Source organism: Rhodnius prolixus, unplaced genomic scaffold (genome assembly GCF_049639745.1).
Source record: "Rhodnius prolixus isolate KJV_2025 unplaced genomic scaffold, Rpr scaffold_2, whole genome shotgun sequence".
NCBI lineage: Eukaryota > Metazoa > Arthropoda > Insecta > Hemiptera > Reduviidae > Rhodnius > Rhodnius prolixus.
This window is the reverse complement of record NW_027411592.1, coordinates 50,411,044-50,429,304: the sequence shown is the minus strand read 5'-3', so window position 1 is coordinate 50,429,304 and position 18,261 is coordinate 50,411,044. Positions and strand designations below refer to the sequence as shown.

General features: G+C 29.1%; 3 protein-coding genes across 5 annotated transcripts; 2 read left to right on the top strand and 1 right to left on the bottom strand.

Moving 5' to 3' along the window:
- Positions 1–515: 515 nt before the first annotated feature.
- Positions 516–8,231, bottom strand: LOC141449921 (alpha-tubulin N-acetyltransferase-like). Its single transcript, XM_074119871.1, has 8 exons — positions 7,975–8,231; positions 7,271–7,420; positions 7,015–7,186; positions 6,635–6,791; positions 5,266–5,335; positions 4,911–4,983; positions 4,507–4,556; positions 516–3,637 (listed from the first exon to the last, which is right to left on the bottom strand). Exons 1-7 carry the CDS (start codon positions 8,076–8,078, stop codon positions 4,530–4,532), a joined length of 753 nt encoding a protein of 250 aa, XP_073975972.1. The 5' UTR covers positions 8,079–8,231; the 3' UTR covers positions 516–3,637; positions 4,507–4,529.
- A 26-nt stretch (positions 8,232–8,257) lies between these two features.
- Positions 8,258–11,848, top strand: LOC141449920 (inositol monophosphatase 1). The gene is made up of 6 exons (XM_074119870.1): positions 8,258–8,397; positions 8,467–8,600; positions 8,922–9,175; positions 9,971–10,076; positions 10,423–10,574; positions 10,830–11,848. The coding sequence occupies exons 1-6, from the start codon at positions 8,329–8,331 to the stop codon at positions 10,940–10,942; spliced, it is 828 nt and encodes a 275-aa protein (XP_073975971.1). The 5' UTR covers positions 8,258–8,328; the 3' UTR covers positions 10,943–11,848.
- A 1,206-nt stretch (positions 11,849–13,054) lies between these two features.
- Positions 13,055–15,971, top strand: LOC141449924 (small integral membrane protein 29-like). 3 transcript variants are annotated; one of them, XM_074119877.1, is made up of 4 exons: positions 13,055–13,291; positions 13,357–13,561; positions 13,677–13,817; positions 15,406–15,971. In XM_074119877.1, the coding sequence occupies exons 2-4, from the start codon at positions 13,364–13,366 to the stop codon at positions 15,439–15,441; spliced, it is 375 nt and encodes a 124-aa protein (XP_073975978.1). In that variant the 5' UTR covers positions 13,055–13,291; positions 13,357–13,363; the 3' UTR covers positions 15,442–15,971. The 3 variants fall into 3 exon arrangements, with proteins under 3 accessions (XP_073975978.1, XP_073975980.1, XP_073975979.1); XM_074119879.1 differs by having other exon boundaries at positions 13,677–13,840; XM_074119878.1 differs by having other exon boundaries at positions 13,677–13,844.
- Positions 15,972–18,261: the final 2,290 nt, after the last annotated feature.

Below are 18,261 nucleotides of genomic sequence, written 5' to 3'. Positions count from 1 at the left end.
TTTAAAAATTTTTGTAAACCAACACAGTTCTCGAGATAATCTGGATAACTGAAGAAACGTGTAAAAATAATTCGAACTCATACATATCACTGATTTTATGTATGGTGCTTGCATTTTTTTTTTTTATATTTCATACCATTTTTGGATTTTTATCCATAATCCATTTTACTACAGTCAGCAAGTGTAAAGCGAAACGGTAACATAAATCAAGTCGAATCTCTGTAAAAATCTGATTAATCTACCTCCAATTAATGATGGATGAAAATCCCAAACCGGTCAAGAAACATGTATAAATTTAAAGGTAATATAATGTTTCCTCCGAGTTTCGTTTTTAAATATACTTCGGTCGCATATTCACGTAAAATTTCCTAATCCTCACTTTTTGAATTCATTTCTTTTTACTAGTAAGTAAAATAAAGCACAAATTTTATCGAATGGTATTTTTGTTTGTGTCAGTGTAGTAACCTACACAATACTGAATATGAAGAGGAATTAAAAAAATATATGCTCCAAAATGTAATTAATCCATTTTACTAGAGCCATTAACAAATTATAAATAACATTATTTTTTAAATCAACAAGTTAATAAATTATTTAAATACAATAAAAAATAAATTATACTTTTATAATGTCGCAATAAATATGGTTTTGCATTATTTGACGCAATTTACTAAAACCTGTTTAAGTGACCATTTTAATATTTTAAAACATACAAATTTAAAGGAATTAAACTTTCAGCCTCCTTGTTTAAAGTTTTTGTATACATGTTTGCGATAGTACAAATGAATCATTAAAATAAAATTGATTATAAAATTTTAATGTTCTTTTCATTAGTGCAAATAACTGTTTAAAGCAAAAAATAAATTAAATCCATAACCTAATTAAATGCAAATTTAGTACCAACAAAAAGTGCAATCACAGATAAAATTATATTAATATGACAGATATAAATATTAATAGCAGGCAAATTATTTATAAAATTATGTAGGAAACGTTGGTTTAAAAAAATTAAATAATACAAAATACAAAAAAAAAGGAAAGACAAAAAGATATCGTTAGTAATGAAATATTATTTCATAACTTTTATGTTTAAATAATAATTTCTTTAGGATCTTCTCATATGTTTGAATTAGTAACTTAATAAATAAAAACGTAATTTTCAGTAAACTTTCTCTTGAAACAAATTTAAAAATACTGTATTATAACTAATTTAAAAAGAAAATGCGTGAACCTCTTTTATTACATTTAATTATTTGGCAAGCCAATTAAGTATAAAAACTAAATCTACATACAAATCAATTATTACTATTTAATTAATTTTTGTACTTTTCCATAAATCAAAACTGAAACTACAATAACTTGTGCTCTTGGAACATCTAGTTCGCATTATTTTTGCTTTTCAAGCGATGTTCTATCTTAAAGTGGCAGTATGAATAGATTTAAAATGTTTATTTCCTTATAATTTATAAATAAAGCACCATAATAATAACGAACAAATAATGTTTATTAAAATGTTTCTATTGAATAAAGCATATTAATAAGACGTAAAGATAAACCTGAAAGAAGTGGTCTCAAATTTCCAAAACCTTATTGGCCACAAAAAAAAAGTAATTATGATAGGAAATCCATTTTATATTATAGATTAATTCAAGATATTAAACAAATAATTAAATAAATATCGTTTTCAAAATTATAAATAAAAACAAAAATTATTTTAAGATTGTGCAACAGAAAAAAGTTAATAAATTAATCCTGAAAACTTATTTCAGATTTCTTATGATATGGAGGATAGAACTTCAAAATTTGCATCGTTTCTTATAAATCTTTTAAACATTTGAATTATTATTATTATTATTTATTTATTTATTTATTTACTTCACAACCTTGGAAAGTGCTTCTTGAAAAAGCAAAATAAAAAAATATTATAAAAGTGAGTACAGTAAGTGCCTTATATTTTGCACAATGAATTTCTTATATTTATTACGCTTATTTATTTTCCAAATTGAAAATGTTCATTGTTATAAATTATTTGAAAAAATGTACCAATAAGTTAAAATTTGGTATAAAAGGTAACAAAGAAGATAGTATAAAATAAATAAAATAACAATGACGAATTCGTTTGTAATGTAATATGGACTAACTACCTAAAGAATCGAAAAATAAGAAATTTCCAGAACAATATTTCTACTATTTGCATATATAATCTAAAAAATAATACCTACTTGAAATAAATATCATTTGAAACTACTCACATTAGCGATACAACTTGAACACTGAATTTTAATACTACATTGGTTCTTTCTATATAGATTGGGTGTTCCCCTTGGGTTTCTTGCATTAATAATTTTAATAAAGATCTGACCCCATAACAATGACTTTATTGTGAGCAATAGCAGATTTTCTTTTCTTATTATTTATAATTTACGCCGCAAAATATCTCTCTCACTCATTTTAATAGTAGAAACTAACTTCAATTTATTTAGTAATTATTTTTAAAAAGTAGATGAACAGCCATGTTTGGACGATGATTTTCTGAATTAACTATACGCCGAAATAAAAGAACTTACTTTCGTTAATGTGCAATGCTTCCAAATAATAAACAGAACTAAGAGCCAAGAACCAATTTTAAGTAGGACTAAAAAACAAATTAGAATATATATCGAAAGTTGAGTTATTACATTTATATGTATTAGTCGCCCATTTTAAATTAACATTTATTATTAACTATATTGACCTCAGTAAAAAAAACAAACAAATTGATGACGTCTTTTTTTCTATTTGTCAACATTAAATAACATTATTAAATCAAGGTATTTAAAAACAGTTGTAATTTAGTAGACAAAAATGTCTGCCTAATTTAATTTTTTTATTTCTCAATATCACAGTTACGGTTTATAGAAGAAATCATGATTATGGCTGGGGGCCAATTTCAGACTTTATATTCCAGTATAAAAATAGAGCCAAAAAGGCAAGGCAAAAATTTCATTGGGTGAATTTTTAATTTGGAAGATTATCCATTCAGAGGAAACGCACGTCTTTGATCATTAAATATAATAGATAGTTTTACGTATTTTCTATTAAAAAGCTGAAAGAGTAGCCACGATTTTTTTTTTGCGGTTGTTAAAAAATCAATGCTTTTTGAACATAATGACATTAAAAGTGCGTTAATTTTTAATACTCCATGTATATGAACTGGCATAAGATATATCTGAATTAATTAAGTTTAGATTTTTTAAATACATTTTTTACACTCAACTACAAGAGGTTTTAAAATATGAACAATGTTAAAATAAGTACATCTTAAATTATAAATAATTTAACAATAAATAGATCATTATCTGAAAAACAATATGTCAGGAACCATAAAATGAGTAAAATTATAAAAAATATTAATATATTATCTTAAGTATTAAAATGATAACGTCTTTTTAAATAATCAAAATTAAATTAAATAACATTATTAAATCAATTTATTGCAAGTATTCAAAAAGTGCTAGCGTTCGTATTCATGCTTTAAGCAGAACTCTTTGTTTAAATTCTTACTATTAAATTGCTAATCCAGTTGCTGAAATGGTAGAGATTATCATCGCTAGTTACTGTGACCATGGACACTGCTTCAATTTTATCCTTTCAAACACTGTGCAACACATTAATCAAAGCATAGAGTAACAGTCTGCTTCAACTACCACAAATATTTGTTTGCTATATTTAGGAAAATTGACATATAAAATACATAGGAAAATATATGTACATGCATTTAAAGTGCTTCTTAAGAGTAAAGGTTTTGGAGAAAAAAATCTTTCAAGATCTTCTACTTACAAAATAAAAATTATATGGCACTTAAAATTTTTACAGCAGCTTATGGGGAAATCATGTTACCCCCAATATATAACTTCAGCAACAGTAATTAACAGCCAAGTCCAAATTTATTAGTTTTAAAATTTGAACTTTTTTTCCAAAATTGAGGTAAGTTTTGGAGGCTCATTAGCTCATTTTTACTGAATTACTTACAATAGCTCTCTGATTAATAGAAGAAAACTTATTTTGTTGTGTAATATTTTTGATTAGATTAGGATTACATTAGATATTTGAATTGTCCAAATACGTATCAATCAGTTCTCCCTTTGTTCAAGAAAATTTGCCTTTACAAAATAATTCTTTAATCAGTTAGATAAACTGAGTGATGGAGTACCGCAGGGTATTAGAATCTCTAGCGGACAGCTGTGTTGGATGTCAGGTCTCAAGTCATTCGAGGCAAAGAAATGGCCAAAAATTTAGTACAGACCCCCCTCCCCCACAGAACTGTATTAGACAGTTGGGGACAGCTCTGCTTTTGAAGATGTTTCTGATGGTTAATTAAATTTCTGACGATTTTAACCTCCTTAGCAGTGAGAAAAATGAACAAAGAGGATTATTTTCATGGTAATTCTTAAATAATATCAATCATATATGGGGACGGGTCATATATATGATGAACAAAATGTAGATAAATATGCATACACCTACCTCATAAACTGCTAGCTAAGCTTTTAAAGTACCGGAGAAGAATGAATTATCTGAAAATAAATTAAACCAATAAAAAATATGTCTTAAGTAATAAAAAAAAAGAAAAAGGTTTTTAAACAAACATGTCGGTTTCCATAATTTGCTTTTAATCAGACCGTATCAATAATATTTTGAGACCACAGATGGAATCTTTAAATATGATGCAAAGAATATGGTGCCAAATTTTATTAAAAATAATTTATCAACTTATGAATATATATCTTTCTCAAATAGCTATCACGAAACAAAAACAAAGACGTAACGACAAATTTTATTTAAAATTAACAATTTACAGTAAATAAAAGTGTATGAACTTCATTTTAATACTTTATCAAAAACAAAATTTACAGAATTAGCTTCTTTACCTTTCCCACAGTTGATTCTGGTTTATGAGCTGTGTGCCTTCCGTTGTATTTTAAAGAACCCATTTTTCCAACACTGTTAAATTTATTTGACAAAATAATTAACTGCATTTGTTATTTGAATTATAAAGCTAAGCGCTTTCTATTATTATTTTTAATTAAGTTTATTAATTTAATACATTGCAGAAAAAAAAAAATCAAATATCTTTAGTCATTTATTATTTCAAAGAAGTTAATTTTTCAGAAGACTTGTCTTCTCGAATTTAGGATTCCAAAATTAAAAATTGTTAATTCAATAATATGGTTAATTAGTTTAATTTTACCTTTTAAAATGGATAGAATAATAACAATCAACTACCTGTACGGCGATTCAGGTGGTGTGTCTCTGCTTCTTTTAGGATTTCCAAATCCAGAACTAAGTGGATAACCTAAAATCGTTATTAGCAATGATTAGTGTTTTTGTAGTAAACATTTAAGTCGGATTTATAAATTATATAGTTAATTTTTACAAATCAACAGTATCACTTATTGACAAACTCCCTGAAAGAGTTACTTGAAGAATCAATTAAGTATATTCTGAGATAGTCGGCACTTTTTAATGAACATATAACATCCGACTTAAAAAATACTTAAGAAAACAGGGAACTCTCGAAAAGAGGACAATGGTCTTGAAGGAACCGATGTAAAAAAAATCAGTTGGCTACTCACATGACATTGTCGAATCGCTGCTTGGTTTATATTATCATCAAACGAAGAACGCTTATTAAGATAATTTTATTCATACTAAATATTACAAAAAGTTTACGAATGCAATGAGCCTACAAAAAAAAGTTGGATCGTGCGTTTTAAGGGAAAATCTCAAAAAAAAAAAAAAAAATCTTTCAGAAAAGTAGATTCCAGTTGATAAAATTTTGTAACAAAATCTTTGCTTACCATGATGACAACTAGTCGGTTAGCTATCGAATTTGAACTTTCCTATTCTGAGATATGTTGGGCACACACACATAAATTAGTTCCTAAACATCACTCGTTCAGCGTCAAAAAATCTCTAGTGAGAACTTCTAGTGAAACTTCAAACTGCATTATCGGCGCAATCGCAATTATTTGTACAAAAGAAGAGTAAAAATAATGTCAACCATAAAATAGATGAAATTAGAGGAGATGCCTTAGACCTCATACCACAGCACTTACAGTATCGCCGCTTTGTTCTCTAACAGCAAACTCAAAATTGCGCACTCACTTCAGATCCTTTATACCAATCAATTTTCCAACATTTTGCGACAACAAAGATAATGTGGAACCCACTGGTTGACCCACTGATATTATTATGGGCTTTGTGGTGTTTCGAAAGTTGCCTAAGTAACCCTGTAATTTTGGGTAAATAAAGTACAAAAAACTATCTTTTGAGTCTTATTTAATAAATAAATTAAAAAAAAAAAACTACGCATGAACTAAAACTACTAAAAGAAATGTAATTTAAATTAAGTTTTTAATGGCAAAATTCATTTCACTAGATCTTCATAGCGTTTTTTAATAGGAATTGAATTCAACACTATATGAACCTTAAACTCATAGATCTTCTTTTAGGTGAAATACAAGTTATTAATGTATCCTGATTATTTCAAGAAGCGATGTTGCTATAAATAAGAGTCAAATTAACAAAAAATTATGTTTAATGAAAAAGTATCTAACAACCTAGGTTTTTTTCTGAGGTCTAAACGACTCACCTGAATGATGTGGTTTTCTAGGAAAGAATCCTTCAAATACGACGTAATTATTTGTTTGAGGTATGGAATTTTTGAGTCCATAATGCTTACGGAGAAAAAAAAGAAATTTGTCCGATGGTCTATCAATTGCAAGCTTCTCTGGTTCTATGTTTTCGACCTAAAAAAGTTTTTATTTAACATAAGTATGATATAAATATGACCAGTGCTAGTTAGTGATATAAAAAAAAGTTTAATTAATTTTTGAAATGCATTATTATTTTCATTTTCTATAAAAACCACTAATTTTTTTCACAAGAATAAGTAGTGATTTTTTGGTCAGTTGAACGAGGAAACATGTCAGAGCATAATGAACATATATTGGTAATAATTATTAAACATACATTTAACATGTATTCAAACAATTTCTTTCCGCATCCCATCCTTTGTCTGGACTCGTGGACGTAAAAATCCAGGACACAAAGAGGTATCATCTCATGACATTCACCAGTTTTGTCAAATACATATAGTCTTTTCCTTCCCATTTTCAACATACCAATGACTGAACCGTTGTGACTAAAATATGATTAATTAAAATTTATGTTAACTGTTGAAACTGATTTTCACAAAGCTCAAAATATATATAAACAAAAACATTACTTGTTACTCTCTCTTTCTGTCAAGAGATATACAATATGTTCGGAATTGCGCAACTTATCAGCGCTTGTAATTGGCTTCAGCAATCCTTGAGCTTTAGCTGACGCTATTCCCATATCATCTAAAATTTCAGATATCGCTCCTACACAAAATCTGAAACAATAGATTTAAAACAAATCAGATGATATTCTCAAAATCATTTTTGCAAAGCAAACAATAATCTCTCGAAACATCTCAATCCTGATTTAGGAATTCTAACAAGCAACTTTTAAAGGTTAAAAAACACCTTTGAATCACTGAGTTTTTACCAGCAGATTGTACTAATCATTTTAAATGATTTACATAAGAAAGTGCTAGTAAGCTAACCAATTTTACATTACATCAGAGTTAAGATCATGAGTTAATCTTAAAACTTTCGGACGTAAAATTCACAACCGATTGGCAAGAGTAAAAAATAAAATAAAATCTTATTTAAAAGTATTTGTTTGGTGTTTCACCAATAAATTACCATGTACTGCGACCAAACTTTTAATATTTTCTTAGTTGAAAAAAAGGCTAATATTACTGATACCACCCATCTTTTAAAAACTGTTTTCAATTATTTAAATATTTCTACTTCCTACTAAATTTATACTTATTTATTTATTGCATATCAAGATATGACTTCGGTTGGATAAATACATTATAATTAATTTTTAAACACATACCTTAAATTTCTTCGATCCCCTGCGAAATTTTCAGGTACCAAAGTATTATTTATTACTGTTATTTCTTGGGTTATGAAACTACTCAATTTAAAGTTAAAATCCATTATTTAATATATTGATCTAGGTATATATAAAAAAAAAAAAAAATCTGAACCAACAATGAACGGAGACTTTCCACTTCACAGTTCCATTCACGGGCATTGAGCATGTGTGTCAGTTTGACAGCTACCAGCTGATTAAAAATGTTAGACGTTCTATCCAATTTGCGGTGACGAACTACTCAGTTCAAATTGAAGTTGTAAGTATTCGAGTAGTTTGAACAGATTTATAATCTTTGTTTAGTGCAAATTAAAGATGACTGCAAGTAGCGACATTGTAAGAATTTTCGGTGTAGCAAAAAACTTGGTAGAGGAAGCCGGAAAAGTGAGTTAGCAGCAAAGTAAAAAATATATTTTATAAATATTAAGATTATTAAATTAGTATGATTTTTAGTTAATAACTGAAGCTATATGGAAAGATAAAAAAGTATCAACAAAATCAAGTGCCGTTGACTTTGTAACAGAATCTGATCAGAGAGTCGAAAAATTTATTATTTCAAGCATCTCTAAAGAATTTCCCGATCATAAGTAGGTATTTTTAATTCAGATTTGATTATTAGATCCAAAAATACAACGGAAAACATTTTTTTACATAAGAAGTTAGGTCAGTTCCTTGTTGAAAATTTGTATTAAGTATGTACTATCTTTGATCTGCATTTAATAAAATGAACACTAATTACTTAATCAGGTAGTTTAAAGCTAATCATTTCCAGAAGTGTGTGCAGGATAGTTGAAACTTTACAAATCTGTATTTTACATTCTAAATCTAGCAGCTAACTTGTCAATTTGCCTTTGAATGATGTAAAATGGGTAGGTATAAGTTTCTAACACGAATTTGCTTTTTAAAAGGTTTATTGCTGAAGAATCCACAGATCAAGAATTAAAGTTGTTAGATTATCCAACATGGATTATTGATCCTATAGATGGTACTATGAACTTTGTTCATGGAAATCCTTTGGTGTGTATTTCGATAGGATTTTATGTTAACAAAGAAGCAGAGTTTGGAATAATCTATAACCCAGTACTTAAAGAATTGTACACAGCCCTTAAAGGAAAGGGAGCTTATCTCAATGGCCAGCCGATTGCTGCATCTGGAAGAACTGGTTAGTTATTGTGATTATTTATTTATTTATTGTTTTGTGGTCTTGTTTACATATTGACCATTATTTTTTATGAGGGCTAGGAAAAACTAACATATTGGTATGCACAGTACTGTTGGCTTTTAATGGCTCAATTTACCAATATATTAATGAAAATAAAACCAATCCTATCTTTTCCAATATTCAATTTGAGGAATAGCGCAGCCTCATTCACTGCCTTCTTCATTATGACTATCTCTCTTCTATCACTTTCTTCTTCGTGGCTTCTGTGAGATAAGGATATCTTGAACGCTACGTACTGGCTTATTCCTTCCAAGAGTATTTAATTAATAAGTTTAAGTAACTCATTTCATAAATTTTAGAACGTTCGACTCTGATTGAATTTTATTTAAATCACAAAAGTTCAATTAATTAAATTGATATTTACTTTAAATAACTGAACCCAGTGACAACTAATTAAAGTTATTTTTGTATTTTATTACTTACTTACTTACTAAGTAGCTCTGTAGCTCTGGGCGAACCTTGCCTCCCTGACAACTTCGAACCACCTCTCTCTGTCTTGCGCCTTCCTTTTCCAATCAGTCATTCCCAGCCTCTGCAAGTCGGCCTCCACATCCTGCATCCAACGCCTTCTTGGGCGCTACCCTCTACCTCTTGTACCCTGCATTTTATTAACTCCACATTAAATTCAAGTTAACATTAAATATTATTATTTTTTTCTGCCTCAGTGGCTGGAATGACTTAACTAGATAATTAGATAATCCAAATATTACTCATAAGCTCTTAATCTGTTTCTAGAAATAAACAAAGCACTAATATGTTTTGAAGGCGGTTCCAGCCGCGACCCAGAGAAAATGCGATGTGTAATTGAAAATTTTACCACTCTCTACCCGAAAGTTCATGGGTTAGTTTAAACTCTCTTTAATTTTGTTTGGAAAAAGCTTTCTAATGACTCAGAATTCGCGCACAAGTAAATCTTCTTCTTAACTTAAGATAATTTTCAAAATGAATGCTATTTATTTATTCAAAATTTTGTGAACACTGGCCGAAGATCTGTTGGGCCTTGAGATGGGTTTTTTGTTCAGAAAAATAAAAAAGTGAACACTATTTAAATGCAGAACGTAACTTTTACGCGTGTAAGTGAATGTTCATTAGAAACTAAGAATTCGTCTGTAATTCGCTAATATTAAAAAGCTTAGGGAAAACAAAACGTTAACGCGAATACATCAGATCGTCTATGAACATTTTAGATTTAGATCTTATGGAACGGCCGCAATAAGTATGAGTATGCTAGCTAGAGGATCGGTTGATGCATACTTTGAATTTGGACCGCACATTTGGGACATGGCAGCAGGATCTTTGATTATAAGAGAAGCTGGAGGAGTTGTCATTGACCCGTCAGGTCAGTAGAAATATTTTATAATATCAATATATTGATTAAAACAAATTTATATTTAGATTGTTAAACCAATAACTCTAAAAACAAATATTTCTGAAATATTTTTCAAGTTACATTGCAACATAATGAAGAACCACTTGATATGGAATCAGATTATTTATATTTTATCTGAATTCTAGTGAATATATTTGCTATTCAGTCGCTCACAGATGATCTACTAAAAATCAAAATCTTTTAAAAAGAAATTATCATTTATAGGTGGACCGTTAGATTTGATGAGTCGTCAGTTTCTGTGTGCTTCATCTACAGAATTAGCCCTAGAATTATCCAAGAACTTAAAACTGTACAAACAGCAGAGAGATGATGAATAAATTCAAATATTATTCATTCTTAGTATTCTCATCATTTTGAGAGTTTAATGCCATTTTTACTACAGTGCTTTTATAATTTTCAATGACAAATTTATTAAAATATAAATTGAGGATAATAATTTTCCTTCCAATTGAACATTCCTATTTAATGAACAACATTATCGATAAGATTTTTGTTTAATGTTGCCCAAGTTTTGATTAATAATTGTTAACAAAAAATTGTTACGTTGAATGTGTGTAATATGTAAGTTTAAAGAAATAACCTAAATATAAATAAGAGATGTTTTATTTAAATGAAAACATGAATTTGTTTCTTCTGAGTTTTGTAGTACCATGCTAGTTATTGAATTGTAGAAATAATACCTGAAATAATTGTACAACGTATGTACGAATATTAGAAAAATTAAGATTATTTTTGTGTTGAATTTATCATTGAGAACATAAATTTACATAATTATGTATTGGATTTTAGAAGTATTAAGGAAGGTCTCGTGCATTTTTATCTTCATAAAAACAATATCTTTCCTCAAAAATAATGCTTAAAATGTGTACACAAAATTAAAGTACGTACTTCAGTTTTTATTAGAGTAATAAAAGAGAGAAAAAAAATTGATTCAAATAATAGCCTTTTTTCTTAAATGTTTACTTTTGTCTGATGGCCTACTACTCACACAATATCAATTAGTAGTTCATTCTTTGTTAGGAAATTAATTAAAGCTCATAATAGATGATAAAAACAAAAAAAAAATACCGCAATATGAAAAATTTAATTATTAAAATACAATTTTCATATTTATTTAAAACTCGCTTGAATTTTCTTGGCTTACCTTCATACATTCATGAACTTCTACTGACAAATCTCCCATTCGACTGTTGCAGTCATACAAATAAAATGATAATCTTTTACTTTCGAGGGTTTCATTATTTTTTCCTACATCTGTCAAATATGGGTAGTAAATAACATGTTGCCCATCCATCATACGCGTTTGATGATTTTATTGAGATAAGAAAAAGCTGAGTTTCAGGCTACCATTAAAGGTTCCTGATTCGCCAACCTAACAGCCTCAAGTGGCTTTGCAGCTCAATACAATACCATTTTTTTAATGTCTATTTGCAACCTTCACTCTAGGACATCAGTATTAACATTACAGGTCCCTTTCTTCAATAGCAGTATTGGGACATAGCCACAAAAACCAGTAAGCCCTATTGTAGATGGTCAAGAGACCGACATGGTTTTTACTTCACCGTCAAATTCAGTTCACAACAAAAGTAGATCCTGAAAATTTATGGCAGAATCACTTCTTAAGAATTGCTGGTGACAGACATAGACTGCGATCTTTCGTAGTGATCGCAGACTTAAGGTGGAAACATTTGAGCCGTGGTGTCCTAATTTTTATCTGAGGAAAGATCTCGACAACTTCGTGGCGAAATAACTCAAATTTCCGAGATTCGAGGAGTAGGGCCAATCTTGAACTTAATAGATAAATTCCAGCAGAGGAAGTTTGTCTATTCTCGTTTGTATTAATTGGCTATTAAAGTACTCTGTTCACCGGCGAGTTCGGGGCCTTGTGAAAATATCTTTCCTAAAGCAGGGCAAACCATAACTGAAAAAAGGAGTCGCCTGGGAACTTCTAAGCTTTCAAAAATTATCATCGAGATCACTAAAATGAACGAATTTGCCCACCTCTGGTACGAGAGAACACGGTTCCAAAGCAGTCAATGAGCACATAAAAAATGTTGACTTGCCTTAAAAAAAAATTCTGTTAAGGGAAAGTAAAATAAATTTGACCATCAAACTAAATATTTTATTACTTTAGTGAAAACAAAATGAAATTTTTGTCTTTAAATTCAATCCCAAAAAAAATTATTATTTAATTTTCCTAATTAGACTCAGAAAAAAAAGAACCTCACGAATAAGACAAAAGACACCAATAAAGTTCTTTCCTTCATTCTTCAAATTTAATCAAGATTCCTTTTCAAATATTACTTATCTTATGGAAACAAAAATCTATACTTATTTAAACTTGTATTTGTTTATCAAGGATGGAAAAAAAATGAGACAGTAGGTATAACACGATATACGTACACGTAGTATACATATGTATACATAATTTGTAAGGATTCTTCTCAGACGTGTATCTGTATATTAAGATAACAGTACAGAAGTTTAAGTTAGTTAAGAGTAGGTTATTACTGTCAGTGTGCACGGAAAATACTGGTAGTCCTGAAAACAAACAGAGTAGTTATTCTATATAATTAATCCGTCGAAAATAGTTTTAACTCTTTAATTAAGTAAAGCTGCAAGCCTAGTCTACATGTTTTATCAAGACATAAAACCACCATTGGAAGGTTAGGATTTTAACAAAAATTTAACTTATAGTGTTTTATAAAAGTAAAATAATCTGTTTTTGTAGATGTGGGATGAAAGTAGTATCCAATTTGAATATTACCAGAATGAAGAATCATACAGAAATATATAATAATTACACTACAGAAGCAAGTGAGATATTGCCAAATTTGCCTGGGACAGTAGACGAAATAGAGTCAAATGACGATAACTTGAGCTACTTACTAGTACCATTTTTTTCTTTATTAATTATCATCATTTTAACTATTATAGTAAGTTCGAATATGATTTAAAGATCTGTGTCATCAAAATGTGAACATATTATGCAATAAGAATGTGTATAAAACCAGTTTATGATTGATAATGATTTTATATCAATTCCTTCAGGTTATTGTTTTACTTCATCGAAAACGTCGCATAGATCGTTTGAGACATCATCTCATGCCATTCTATACGTTTGCACCTGGTGAAGAAGAGGATTGGGAGACTGAATTATTGGAGAGTGAAGGAGAAGTACAAGCAAGAAGGGTATAATATTGTCCGTAATATACGTAGGTGAATAAAAAGAGTATGTCAGCAGTTGTTTTTTTACGAAGTTAATGATTTTATCATTTTTTCGAAGAGGGTGGTCCAAAATTAAAAAGTATGAATTATGAAATCATCAACTATTTTATTGCTAGTTCATTATTTAACTTCGTAATAAATCTTAAAGTTTTCTAATACAGTAAAATAAAAATGTGGTGCGAACCAATCACGCGCTTTCTTTTACTCCGTTTTAACAGTTAGTGACGAATTAAAGTTCTTCAGAGTTTCTATGAGAAAAAAAACAAACAATTCCCAGAAAAAGCGTATTGAGGATTGCCGGAATAAAACTCTACTCTATCCCCCCCCAAAAAAATGGCAAGCCCTCATGTCTTTTCAGTCTGGTATTTAACGTACATTATAGTGATTCTTGAACAGAAATTGGAAAATTATAAAAACAAAACACAAAAACGAGAACTTGACTTCCAGAAATGCCACTTTCATTTAATCATATTTCATACTGTAAAACATCGTCTTCCCAAAGTTCCTTCAGATGGATTTTTCAGGAAAAGTGTTTCAAATGAAAGTTGTAGATTTAATTGGAAAGTTAAAGAAAACGGTATCTTTGTCACAAACGTCGTTTTCTGCAACCCACTATCACGACTTCTAATCCTTGAGAAACAAGTCTCCCCTAAGCAAGAAGCGGTTAGCATGTAAGTGGTGGTCGTTCTTTAGAGTTCTCAAAAACTCTAGAACCGATTCTTCAAAGAAATTTGCTTTTAGGAATCCAGAATGTAAGGGTAGTTAATGTTTCCCCTCAGTTTCATTTGGATGTTGGCGTATTTCAATTTACAACTGACCTACGTGAAAAATTAATGCTTAGTTGAGTTCCTACATTAGTTATCCTGCCCGAGAGTGGAGGACTTTAAGCGAGAAAATACATTTTTTTTTAGCTTTTTGAATTTAAAAAAGTTGTGAGAGAAACCAGAGACATTGATTTACAAATTTAGCTCCGAGACACGTAGAAAAAAAAAATTGATCTGCAAAGAAAATTCTGTCCAAGAAGCCACTCATATTTCTCGGACTAGGGACGCTTACAAGACGTGGATGAAGATCCACAAGCTGGTGGAAGCAGAAAACAGGAAAGTTTCCCAGATTAATAATAAAATCCTTTACCTCTTATTCGTTCTGCTGCTTATTTGTTGATAGTTTCACAAAAGCAGATACTACAGATTCCCATTAGTTTATTAAAAAATATGATGAGGTATTTATTTATTTGTTTCTTTTCATTCATCCGGGTATTGATTCGTAGATCTTTATTCAAGTCTCGTTTTCTTGTTCTCCAACAAAAAGACGAATCCTTGCCAGAGCCCTGAGGAACAGTTCTTTGGCGAGACCACTTTGAATTCCACCAATATCAGTTTCATCATTATTGTAAAAGTTTTGTACAAAATTGTTACTTACTTTTGCCCATTCTAAATACGCTATTGTTTAACTGGATTTGATACTAACAATTTTTTCTCCTAAATTTTTGCATAATTAACTTTTGTTAATTGTAATACATGAATTATTGACATGAATTTTACGCTTTCAGGATTACAATTCGTTTCCCTTGTTAAAATCTCTGTGAACATCAAGAGGCGTATTTTATTATAACCTATTTTATTTCTTTTGTATTAAATTGTATTTCTTAACATTAGATACATATATACATGCTTATATATTCAACTATCTTTCTAGTCTTTGTCTTTCGATTTTTAATTTTCAATATTGCATGTTTTATATAAGTTTTTGTGATATTTTTATGTAACCTGTTTTTCATGATTTGATTCAGACAAGTGAATTTACAATTGACATAGTTTGAATTATATATGTATATGTATTTCTTCTCTCTACAATATGAATATATATAAAACAATGATATTAAAAAAAAATTATCCTTACATTTGTGGACAAGTTGTATAAAAGAAATGTAAAAATACAAAAAAAATTATAACGATTCTCTGTTCAGAAAATTAAACCTATTACAGGTTTGTTTACCCGATTTAAGACTTTTTAGTTGGAGTATCAAGAAAAATTTATTAAACTCTACATTTCATTAAAATTGTGTCTCACAAGAATACTATTGTGGGATAATAAATTGATGTTAAAAGTTGTAAATCCTATTACTTCCTCCCCTCTTAATTTCTTACAGTCCTACTGTACCTCTTTGATTGCTCATTTCTGAAAGAAATTTCAAATGTGGATTTGAGGGTATTCTGGTTAAAGACACGACAAACAGTTGTCAGTTTGACTAACGAAGATGTCTATTCAGGATAAACTTTCTATGTACAACTCCCTTGAGCGGATGTATATCCCTTTAAAGTCTGAACATGTTACAAGTATAGAAATAATAATTAGATTAAAAAAAAAAAAATCAGTTTATTAAGGACTAGCGATAAATACATACGTTATAAGAGGTTACAATAGAAAACCGATCCAACATGCAGTGATCTCTATACAAAAGAAATCAGGAAACATACTATGCGAAAATGCCCGGAAACATACCGTCAGTTGATGTCTACACAAGGTTTAATCGTAAATGTCGATCAGGTGTGGACGGAGGCGGATAGTTAGCATTATGTAATTTTCTTATTTAAAACATGAAAAATTAAACATTCCTTATTTAAGCAATATCCCAGGTATATACTTGGAATCTAATCCAGTGCATCAATTTAGTGGTATTCGCCTTTCAACTGTTCGACTACCCTGAGAACTACTCGATACATTATGTTTATATTTTACCTGTATATGGAGACAACTTTTGTCTATAATTGTGTAAAATTTCGTATAAATCTGTCGAGTAGGAAACGAGATATTTAGAGTTAAATTTTGGTTTCGTTTGAAACAGTGAAATCTTTAACTTTAAATATCTAGAAAACTACTCGATACATTATGTTTATATTTCACCTGTATATGGAGACAACTTTTGTCTATAATTGTGTAAAATTTCGTAACAATCTGTCGAGTAGGAAACGAGATATTTAGAGTTAAATTTTGGTTTCATTTGAAACAGTGAAATCTTTAACTTTAAATATCTGGAAAACTACACGATACAGTATGTTTATATTTTACCTGTATATGGAGACAACTTTTGTCTATAATTGTGTAAAATTTCGTAAAAATCTGTCGAGTAGAAAACGAGATATTTAGAGTTAAATTTTGGTGTCGTTCGAAACTGTGAAATCTTTAACTTCAAATAACTCGTAAACTACGTCATAGATTTTGATTATATTTTACCTGTATATAGAGACAACTTTTGTCTATTATTGTATAAAATTTCGTAAAAATCTGTCGAATAGGAAACGAGATATTTAGAGTTAAATTTTGGTTTCGTTTGAAACAGTGAAATCTTTAACTTCAAATATCTGGAAAACTACTCGATACATTATGTTTATATTTCACCTGTATATGGAGACAACTTTTGTCTATAATTGTGTAAAATTTCGTATAAATCTGTCGAATAGGAAACGAGATATTTAGAGTTAAATTTTGGTTTCGTTTGAAACAGTGAAATCTTTAACTTCAAATATCTGGAAAACTGCTCGATACATTATGTTTATATTTTACCTGTATATGGAGACAACTTTTGTCTATAATTGTATAAAATTTCGTAAAAATCTGTCGAGTAGGAAACGAGATATTTAGAGTTAAATTTTGGTGTCGTTCGAAACTGTGAAATCTTTAACTTTAAATATCTGGAAAACTACACGATACAGTATGTTTATATTTCACCTGTATATGGAGACAACTTTTGTCTATAATTGTTTAAAATTTCGTAAAAATCTGTCGAGTAGAAAACGAGATATTTAGAGTTAAATTTTGGTTTCATTTGAAACAGTGAAATCTTTAACTTTAAATATCTGGAAAACTACTCGATACATTATGTTTATATTTTACCTGTATATGAAGACAACTTTTGTCTATAATTGTGTAATATTTCGTAAAAATCTGTCGAGTAGGAAACGAGATATTTAGAGTTAAATTTTGGTTTCATTTGAAACAGTGAAATCTTTAACTTTAAATATCTGGAAAACTACACGATACAGTATGTTTATATTTTACCTGTATATGGAGACAACTTTTGTCTATAATTGTGTAAAATTTCGTAAAAATCTGTCGAGTAGAAAACGAGATATTTAGAGTTAAATTTTGGTGTCGTTCGAAACTGTGAAATCTTTAACTTCAAATAACTCGTAAACTACGTCATAGATTTTGATTATATTTTACCTGTATATAGAGACAACTTTTGTCTATAATTGTGTAAAATTTCGTATAAATCTGTCGAATAGGAAACGAGATATTTAGAGTTAAATTTTGGTTTCGTTTGAAACAGTGAAATCTTTAACTTCAAATATCTGGAAAACTGCTCGATACATTATGTTTATATTTTACCTGTATATGGAGACAA

What these genes read in the sequence shown, in the direction of transcription:
- LOC141449921 (XM_074119871.1), bottom strand. Translation starts at nt 8,078, where the DNA reads ATGGATTTTAACTTTAAATTGAGTAGTTTCATAACCCAAGAAATAACA. An exon ending in TAGAAAACCACATCATTCAG is followed by an intron (nt 5,336 to 6,634) that starts GTGAGTCGTTTA and finishes TAACGATTTTAG; the next exon opens with GTTATCCACTTAGTTCTGGA. An exon ending in CCACCTGAATCGCCGTACAG is followed by an intron (nt 4,984 to 5,265) that starts GTAGTTGATTGT and finishes TAAATTTAACAG; the next exon opens with TGTTGGAAAAATGGGTTCTT.
- LOC141449920 (XM_074119870.1), top strand. Translation starts at nt 8,329, where the DNA reads ATGACTGCAAGTAGCGACATTGTAAGAATTTTCGGTGTAGCAAAAAAC. An exon ending in TGGTAGAGGAAGCCGGAAAA is followed by an intron (nt 8,398 to 8,466) that starts GTGAGTTAGCAG and finishes TATGATTTTTAG; the next exon opens with TTAATAACTGAAGCTATATG. An exon ending in AGTTGTCATTGACCCGTCAG is followed by an intron (nt 10,575 to 10,829) that starts GTCAGTAGAAAT and finishes TATCATTTATAG; the next exon opens with GTGGACCGTTAGATTTGATG.
- LOC141449924 (XM_074119877.1), top strand. Translation starts at nt 13,364, where the DNA reads ATGAAAGTAGTATCCAATTTGAATATTACCAGAATGAAGAATCATACA. An exon ending in TCATCATTTTAACTATTATA is followed by an intron (nt 13,562 to 13,676) that starts GTAAGTTCGAAT and finishes CAATTCCTTCAG; the next exon opens with GTTATTGTTTTACTTCATCG. An exon ending in GAGAAGTACAAGCAAGAAGG is followed by an intron (nt 13,818 to 15,405) that starts GTATAATATTGT and finishes TTACGCTTTCAG; the next exon opens with GATTACAATTCGTTTCCCTT.